This window comes from Quercus lobata, chromosome 3, assembly GCF_001633185.2.
Source record: "Quercus lobata isolate SW786 chromosome 3, ValleyOak3.0 Primary Assembly, whole genome shotgun sequence".
NCBI classification, from domain to species: Eukaryota; Viridiplantae; Streptophyta; class Magnoliopsida; order Fagales; family Fagaceae; genus Quercus; species Quercus lobata.
Window position 1 is genome coordinate 65,895,601 of NC_044906.1, and position 9,160 is coordinate 65,904,760.

At 34.1% G+C, this 9,160-nt stretch overlaps 1 protein-coding gene across 1 annotated transcript; it reads right to left on the reverse strand.

The window, feature by feature from the left end:
- Positions 1 to 1,261: 1,261 nt before the first annotated feature.
- Positions 1,262 to 6,091, reverse strand: LOC115982910 (putative pentatricopeptide repeat-containing protein At5g40405). Its single transcript, XM_031105665.1, has 3 exons — positions 6,025 to 6,091; positions 4,062 to 4,167; positions 1,262 to 3,289 (listed from the first exon to the last, which is right to left on the reverse strand). The coding sequence occupies exon 3, from the start codon at positions 3,248 to 3,250 to the stop codon at positions 1,403 to 1,405; it is 1,848 nt and encodes a 615-aa protein (XP_030961525.1). The 5' UTR covers positions 3,251 to 3,289; positions 4,062 to 4,167; positions 6,025 to 6,091; the 3' UTR covers positions 1,262 to 1,402.
- Positions 6,092 to 9,160: the final 3,069 nt, after the last annotated feature.

The following is a 9,160-nucleotide window of genomic DNA, read 5'->3' on the forward strand; positions in this document are numbered from 1 at the left end:
TTGATCAATGAAAAATTCAAACCCTTATATTCTCTGATAAATGAGAGTAGACAATACAATTGATCCATAAGGCTTTTGACGATTAAGATTTAGTTACAATTATAATACATGTTCATTCCATCTAGATTTAAAAGCATTAATACATAAAATATCAAAATCCTGTTGTAAATTGGCCCTTCTCTGTAGCTAGAGCAGATCTTAAATTTTTGGAACGAGGCTAGTGGGCTTAGCTTTTGCATGAGTTTCGTTAAAATTTTACTGAAATGCTAGTTTATAGAGCTTGATGCGAGTGCTCTTAAGCATGGCATTGTGCAGCCTTGTCTATTACTACTCCTCGTTCTTTCTCAGTATTTTAATTGATTGGGCTGATGAAACCACCTCCTCATAGGAGGTACGGCCCAACAATTGGGAAGGCTTTCAATTTTATCATTGCTTGTTAATTGTCATGGAGATACTAATTAGTCTTATTTTTTTTCTCTATTTTTTCAAAACTTTCCTTCTTTACAAACTCTGCATTTCAAATTCTTTTTATCTGTACATCTATACAAGTTTTTTTTTTTCAATGTTCCAAAAAGCTTAAGGACAGCAAATGGAAAGAATCAACCAATTTTTTGTTGGTTGTGATCATCAAATGAAAGAACTGAGCAGAGCCACTGATTTGCAAAGGAAAGTACTTGAGTAAGATGGTTCAATTTGCTTAGTTAAGGCATATTTAACTAAGAACACCAAAATGAATTTTGTATTAATATTGTATGATCTGACTTGAATTAAAATGCAGGAGTAGGTTGCAAAATATGCATTTATAAGGAAATGGTCAAATCTTTGATTGCAATGGAAAATTATTGAATACTCCGGGAGTACCATAAATGCATATTCCCTCCTTTCACATGAATTGTGAGTCCCACAATAAATTTAATTAGTGAGATCTACAGTTATGTGAGAAGGTGGAGTACACATTTATGATACTCCGAGAATACTCAATAATTACCCAATTGCGATTACATCAAATCAATTCTCAGAAACTGAAGCCTAACTATTTGTCTCCAAGTTGCCTCTTTAAAAAATCTCAATTATGTTAAAGCGGCATATCACAGGCTTGAATCTGAAAATCAGCGTCACCCAAATAAAAAATAAAAATAAAAAAAAACATTTGGGTAAGACTATTTACCAATCACCTTTTCCAAATCCATAGTGAATACAATTTTTTTTATGGTACTGTCATAAAAAGATATTGGACTCCTAAGACAGACCAAAAGACACACACACAAAGAAGTGTATTGCAAATTTCTTATTTGTTTAGGAAGTACAACAAAGAATTGCAACTGATATGTCAGTCACAGAATATGTAAACTAAAATCATCCCTATCTAAATGAAGTGAAGGGAGAGTACATTTCAGTTATTTCACCAATAACCTTTACAAGAACAGTCACCGTCTTTAAAATGGTGAAACCTATTCCTGTCTCTCACAATAATCTCTCTGTTAAAAGTTTCAGATATTTTTTTTGCTACTTCATGACAATCCCAACAAATCCTGAGGTTCTTCACAATCCTAATGGGTACACCTTCTTTTAAAGTGATCAAACCAAAAGCAATGGCTACCTTCTCACTATGTTTAAACAAAGCATCCTCTTTTTCTTCCTCTTCTATATCAAACAGAACAGGGTTAGTGTCAGCTACATAACCAGCTAGTCTCAATCGCTTTGATATCTCTGCCATCATCATCTCAATTTCATCATACCTTGGATGAGAATTATCCCCAACAAAGAACTCATGAACTTCACCACCAACCTCTATAACGCTACATCCAGGGAGCTTTGTCAAACCTCTAGCCTTCATAATCTCACGCACAGAACTAACCTCTTCCCAGTTCTTGTTATCAGCATACATATTTGACAGAAGAACATAAGCACAATGATTCTTGGCCTCCAGCTCCACTAGCTTTCTAGAGGCAAGTTCACCCAGTTTCATATTTTTATACATTCTACAAGCATTAAGCAAAGCTCCCCAAGCACCAGAATGAGGTTTCATGGGCATGTTATTGATGAAGTTTAATGCTTCATCTAAGCGACCAGCTCGACCATATAAATCAACCATGCACCCATAGTGCTCCAGCTGAGGCTCAATACCATACACTTTCCCCATTGAGTCAAAATGCTCACGGCCTTCCTCGACTAGTCCAGCCACAGTACAACCTCTAAGAACCGAAACAAATGTGATCTCATTGGGATGAATGCCATCATGTTTCATAAGAGAAAAAAGTTCAAGACACTTCTTTCCGAATCCATTCATGGCTAGCCCACCCATGGCACTAGTCCAAGTATACACATTCTTTTCTTTCATTCCCCAGAAAACTTCCATGGCCTTATTCACATTACCACATTTCGCATACATGTCAATCAGTGCAGTCCCCAGTGTCACCGTCATCCTTAGCTTGTTTCTCTCTATATAAGCATGCGCCCACCTCCCTTGATCCAATGCACCTAAGTGGGTGCATGCAGATAAAACTGAAACCATAGACACCTCATTCACCCACACACCCTCCATTTGCATCAAATGGAATAAACTCAATGCCTCCCTCGGCTGCCCACATTGTGCATACCCAGCAATCATTGCGTTCCATGCAATATGGTCCCTCTTAGGCATTACATCAAACAGCTCCCTTGCAAAACCAATGTCACCACATTTCGAACAAGCACTCACCATAGCTGTCTGACACACCAAATCTGGCTCTGGAATTTTACCAAACACCTTATGACACGAACTCAGACAACCCAATTCAGCGTACATGAAAATCAACCCACTTTGAACATGTGGGTCATGTTCAAACCCATGTTTTATTAGTGCACCATGTACTGCCAGACCCGTCCCATGTGCTGAAAGCTGGGCACATGTGCGAACCAAGAAATTAAAGGTGTAGTTATCAGGTGAGAGATTGTGATTAGACTGAAGTATTTTTTTGTAGAAGTGAAAACTATTTTGAGGGGTTGAGCTTTTGGAGTGGGCTCTGATCATAGAGTTTAAGGTGAAGAGGGTTGGGTTGTCACATTGGTCCAGAACTTGATTGGAATAATCAAGATTGTCGGGGTTGTTGAGGGCAATGGTGGCTATAAATTGGCCCGACAGGTGAGGGTCTTTAAGAAGACTGTTAAGTACCAGTTGGGAGTGGATTTGCTTCAGCTCTTTTAGGGTGGTAACTGAGTCTATCAGAGCAATTATTGGGTGCTTTGCAACGCTTCTGAAGGAGTTCATGACCAGCGAATCAGAGGCATGGTTGTCAAGAATGGGATCCTACATAGGATTGGTGAGAGGGTCCCGTGGATCAGATCGAGGGTCATAAGATTCCATCATCCGTCCACAAAAAACAAAAAAACAAAACAAAAATCACCAGTAATGATAATATATGTTATAGAATCCTTAGAAAAAGGTAAATTTGGCACGATACATTAGTCCCTTGTGAACAAATGAGAAATATAAAGCAACTTTTCTGAGATTCTAACTGGTTTACTATAGCATATTTAGATTAATTAAATCCTAATTAAATATCCTAACATAATCAAGACAAATAATTCTTTTTCAATAAGCTAATAGATACAGTTAACTGGTATAAGCAATATGGATTATTTCCCATTAATCCAAACTTATGCTTTGCTCATAGGCCACAACTATCACATTCAAATCATGAAAAATCAATCATATTCTATTACAGTGTTGAAATCAATCATATTTAGCAGTTACCTCTAATGCAGCAGCCAATTTAATTACTTTTACTCTATTATTATAATTGAAGCTATAGTTTATTTTGCATAATTCACGTCATTACCAACAGCTAATCTAATTCTATAATCTCTGTGCAAAATCATATCCACTATGCTCTATCATCTACTATGATATGCTATAGATTTTTAAAAATAAATGCAAACTGTTACAACTGGTTCTACCTCAAAAATCAATCCCCAAAAAAAATAAAACCAGATGCAAATCAACATATCTTACATGCTACAGAAATAAAAATCGAGTGAACTGGGAAGAGGAAAAATGAATAATAATGAAAAATGCTCACCCCAATAGGAGATTGTCAACTTGTGACAGCAGCACAACATTGTCTCTCTCGATTGGGAGTTGTCTAGGCAGGTGGCAGTCGCATGACGTTGTCACTCTTGATTTGGCTGAAATACTAATTTCTTAGCTACAACTTTTTCACACCAGCCATATTTTAAAAAGCTGAAAAATAAGATATACAAAAGGACACAAATCTTGAATGCACTCGAGAAGATCAATATTTCAGCCAAATATGGTCATCGATTCATTTGGAAATGAGTCTAATGTTGTAAGCTATCTAACAGTTATTGTTAATGGCCTAACAAGTTGGTTAATGTATATTGCTAATTTTGTAGGTAAGAGGTGTCTTTCTCTGTTGGAACTCACCTTATTCCACACCCCAACACAGTAATTTTACACAGCAAACAAACCACCTTTTGTATCCCCTCTATGGTCCATGCTTCCTATTAAAAAAAGTGTTTTCTTCTTTCTACGTGTCTTTAACATATTATCAAGTCTTGATCTTTCCGAAGGTTGAGAGAGGTGGTGAGGATGCTTTTTTTGTGAGCAACTACAATGGGGGAGTTATTGCTGTTGATGATGGTGTCTCTGGGCATGAGACTCAGAATTTTCTATTATTTGATAATTTAATTCAATACTTTTTTTAATAAGTAGAATTATTTTTTCGAAAAAATATTGCTTCATGTTCACGATGATTAAATTCAATTTTCAGTGTTCAAATTGTATTTCCCTAAGGTGAACAGTAAATAAATTAGTAGACTGATGGATGGGTTGCATATCAACAATTTAACCAAAACCACATGCATATGATTAAAGACTCATAAAAAGTTGGCAAATTTTTTCAAGGCTTGTAATGAATCAAGGAGTCCACACATGTTTCAGTTTTTCTGTGTTAATTCCCCAGAAATTTCTTGAATTTGGAATTTGTGATTTGTTGACTAATGCTTCAAAGTTTGTGGGGGATGAGGAGGTAGTTTTATTCAAATAGTAGGTTAGCAGGGATGTTTTGTGTTATATCCAACTTGTATCTACTTCAAACCAATTTCTACAGATACTATAACTAATGAGACCATAAAGAATATAAGCTTAAATTTATGGTATGCGGCTTACAAATTGCATACATTTGGACTTGTATTAGCTAAAGTATTTGCCTACCGGAAGCTATTATTTCTAATTGAATAGTTACCATTCGGCTTATTATGTTGTTAGCTAACAGACCTGAAGCATGTTACCTACTGAGCAGGTTAACAATGATCCTCATATTCTCTTAAGGAAAACACCTGCTGCTACCTCATCCATAGGTTCAGCTACTAAAGGTGGTACCCAATTAACAAAACTCCCACTTTCGCAGGATCTAGGAGAGTTCATGGATTGTTTGAAGAGATTGATTCCCAGACTCGAAACCACAACATTGTTGATTTTGATGGAAGGCACTTGTCATCACACCAAAGCTCGACCTCTATAGGTTCAGCTAACCGTGTAACTTAAACGCGTGTTTAAGATATCCTCCCTATAGTTGCTCACAGTCATGAACTTAGTTTTTCCACTTCAACCCCAAATTTTTGGGATCAGTTATGGATTCTCAACAGATTAGTTATGGAGGTTCCGCCACGTGTACTATTTTCCTCAGTTTTTCCTCCACTAGCTTAATAAAATTGAAGCTATAGTTTTATTTTGCATAACATCAGTAGAAATGAACATATATATCCAAACTGTTACAACTAATTCTAACTGTAAATCTCTAGTTTCCCTCTCTGCAAAATCATATCCAATATGCTCTATTGTCTACTGTGCTATTATATAGATTAACAAACCAAAGGCAAACTGTTACAACTGATTCTACCTAAAAATCAATGCTCAAAAAATTTAAATCATGATGCTAATCAATATATATATCTTACAGAAACAAAAATCGAGTGAACTGGGAAAGATGTGAAATGAATAATAATGAAAGAAACCCTCACCTGCAGCAGCACGACGTCGTCTCTCTCTCTCTCTCTCGATTGGATTTGGGCTTAAGGCATTGAAATGGTCGAACTATGTTCGATTTGGTTGGTTTTTTTAGCATTAAATTTTTTTTTTTTTTTTATGGGTTTGGGCTCAGAATTGAAGGCCCAATAATAAGAAACAGCTCACTTGAAGGAGTGCGTTAACTAGTGGTGTAGCCTAATTAAAATGTGATGATTAAATCATATACATACTATATGTTGTGTTATATATTTTAGTGTAAAAAATGTTTAGTGGTTATCAAGACTTCATAAAATCACTAATATTTATTTTTACAGAATATAGCAATATTTTTTTTATAAAAAAAAATCATAGGCTTTAGGGGCCTGTCTTCTTTGTAACTAGTGCTAACCTAAAGTTTTGTAACTTAACTGATACCTATTACTGGTTCTATTGGAGACGTTCAAGATCTAAGGTCTTGATCATGACAATATAATCTAGGGTTTGTTTGTGGCATCATAGCCCAAATTGATATTGTATAATATATATTTGGCCTAATTTTTCAATGAAGTGCTATATTCCATCTCTTAGATACGTTTAGACTGTTTAGTAATAGTTAAGAGTCTTGTAATTTAGTGTTATTACTTGATTTTTTTTTTTTTTTTATGAGGAAAATCAAGATTTGAATTCAAATACCTCTCCCCCATTTGTGATAAGAATTGAATTATTTAATATATATATATATATCTCAAAGTGCATAATCGTCCTATATATTGTAAAATCTCTTGTTTTACCATATGAAATTCAACCCAAAAAGAGTAATTTAAAGTTTAATAATTTGACTGAAATTTATTCCTCTGTTGGTGTTATAGTCATTTATGAAATTATAAAGTTTTATAATTCACAATTGGCTTCCCCTGCTGATCTAGAGTTAATCCCAGATTCTGAGGCAATGCAACCAAATCTGAAATTTCACTTGGTCCATTGATTAACAGCATTAACAAGTAGAAGCCAGAGAAGAAGGTTCTGTATCAATGTTCTATACTCTATGGTATACCATAAGTGTTCTGGAAGACATATATGCAGGACCCACTTTTATCAACATGACACATGGGGTATTACCAAAAGTATAACATGCAGGGAATCAAGAAAAATGAAAGGCCAGTTTCAAAAGAATGAGCAGCAATCCATGTGGCAAGCAAAAAGAAAAGGTATACTCAAGCTACTAGTTCTCAGTATGAAAAAAAGTAAAGAGTAGGCCATGCTACAATTGTTTTCTGTGAGTACCACACTTATCCTAGATTCCTCATGCACATAATCAAGAATACTATTCCTTCTGATCTATCTGCACACCAAGCAGCACAAAGTAAGATTTTTGGCAAAAACAGCTTAACTATTGCACCCACAAAGGGGACAATAGTGTGATGATCTGTGATCTAATTTGCCAATTCAATGTACATATAGAAACAGTTTTTTAAAAAATATATATATGACAATTTAATGGGCCATCAATATATTGTATGTAAGTGGAAAGACAATGTAGATGACAGATGATATTTATAAAGTTTTGTGTTTCATCAGGCTATCAAGGAAACCTCATAGACCACATTGTAAAGTCATATGTGCATTTGGCATCCTTTTTGTTCTTATATATATACAGTTGCTAAAGTAGCTAAAAGCTGCCAAAGCATATTGGTACAGATCAAGATCACACCTGCTGTTCCACAAAAAATTATAATAAATAAAAAGTAAAATAAGTAAATTAGCTAATCAACAATGACAAGCACATATAATTGGTTGTTTCTACATGTATGGATGTATGTGTCCATGTAGTGACAAGGAATCTCATGTATAAAAAGCATTAAATGTCATTACCAATTCTTTCAGAAAAAAAATATATCTATATCATACCAATTGTTTCTCAGTGGAACAGTAAGTCACATACCAATATATGATGTTATGTGGCATGTGCCTAATATTTTAGGGTGATGTTTAGTTCATTCTTGTTATTGCACACAAACATTATACTTTTTGCACTGAAATCGATTTGAGTGCTTATATGTGTGTGTAGGTTTGTGCGTAATAAGTAATAACAAGTGTGTACTAGTATTTACCCATTATTTATAGCAATAAATGTAAAAACAGATATGTAATGTTGAGAGATATAGCAATGAAAAGAATTGGGTTGTGGATTAGCAGTTTTTACTTCCATGTTTCAATGCACAAAAATGGTCAAATTAGATCATAATTTTTAATTAGACATTGGAAGCAGTTAGCAGAAAAGTAAAACAATCTGGAATGAATTAAAACATTTAAATCATATTGTTCTTCTGATTCATATTTCCTTCATAAAGAAATGTTTTTGTTCAATTAAACGATAAATTCGTCAAAACTAATGAATAGATACATTTCTTCTTTCTTCTAATCACTATTGCAAGACCAGAAAAAGAAAGACTATACAAGGTAAAAGGTACATTCTCAAAAGCCATTTCAGTCTTCAGCCACCATGATGATGATTGGGAAAAAACCATATGATTTTTCACCATGGTAGACTTATACAGATCCTTGTTCATATATACCTCTAGTTTTAAAAGAAAAGTTCATTTTGAACACTGAAGCAACTAGCTATGAGATGCCCAAAAATCAAACCAGATAGAATCATTAACTTGTTAATGAAATTAGTCCCATGCAGTATTATTTTTAGTGTATAAGCCCAACGGGCCCTAAATTCATTGTAAAACCATATATCACCATTTCTTAACTGCAGAAAGGCAACAAAAGATGATGCATACATGAGGGTGATGGAATTACTATGCTAAAAAGAGGTGTCAGTCTGTGATTTGAAATAGATAAGTGTGCCATCAATACCCTTAAACATTAATAAACATCTTTGGATAAACATCATATATATATATATATATATATATAAATACATATATATATATATAAATATTAAAAAATTTTAACTCTATATTATATATGTTCAGTTTTGACAGAATAAAGAGTAAAAATGGAATTTAAGTTTTATATTGATGGTTTCTATATATATTAATGATTTTTTTTAGATAGAAATCATATTTTAGTCTAATATAAATATACATATGTGTGTAAAACTTTCTTTAAGAGACTTGAATATTAATTTTTGCCTTCCAC

Bases quoted from the DNA above. Each gene is read 5' to 3' on its own strand.
- LOC115982910 (XM_031105665.1), bottom strand. From the start codon at position 3,250: ATGAACTCCTTCAGAAGCGTTGCAAAGCACCCAATAATTGCTCTGATA.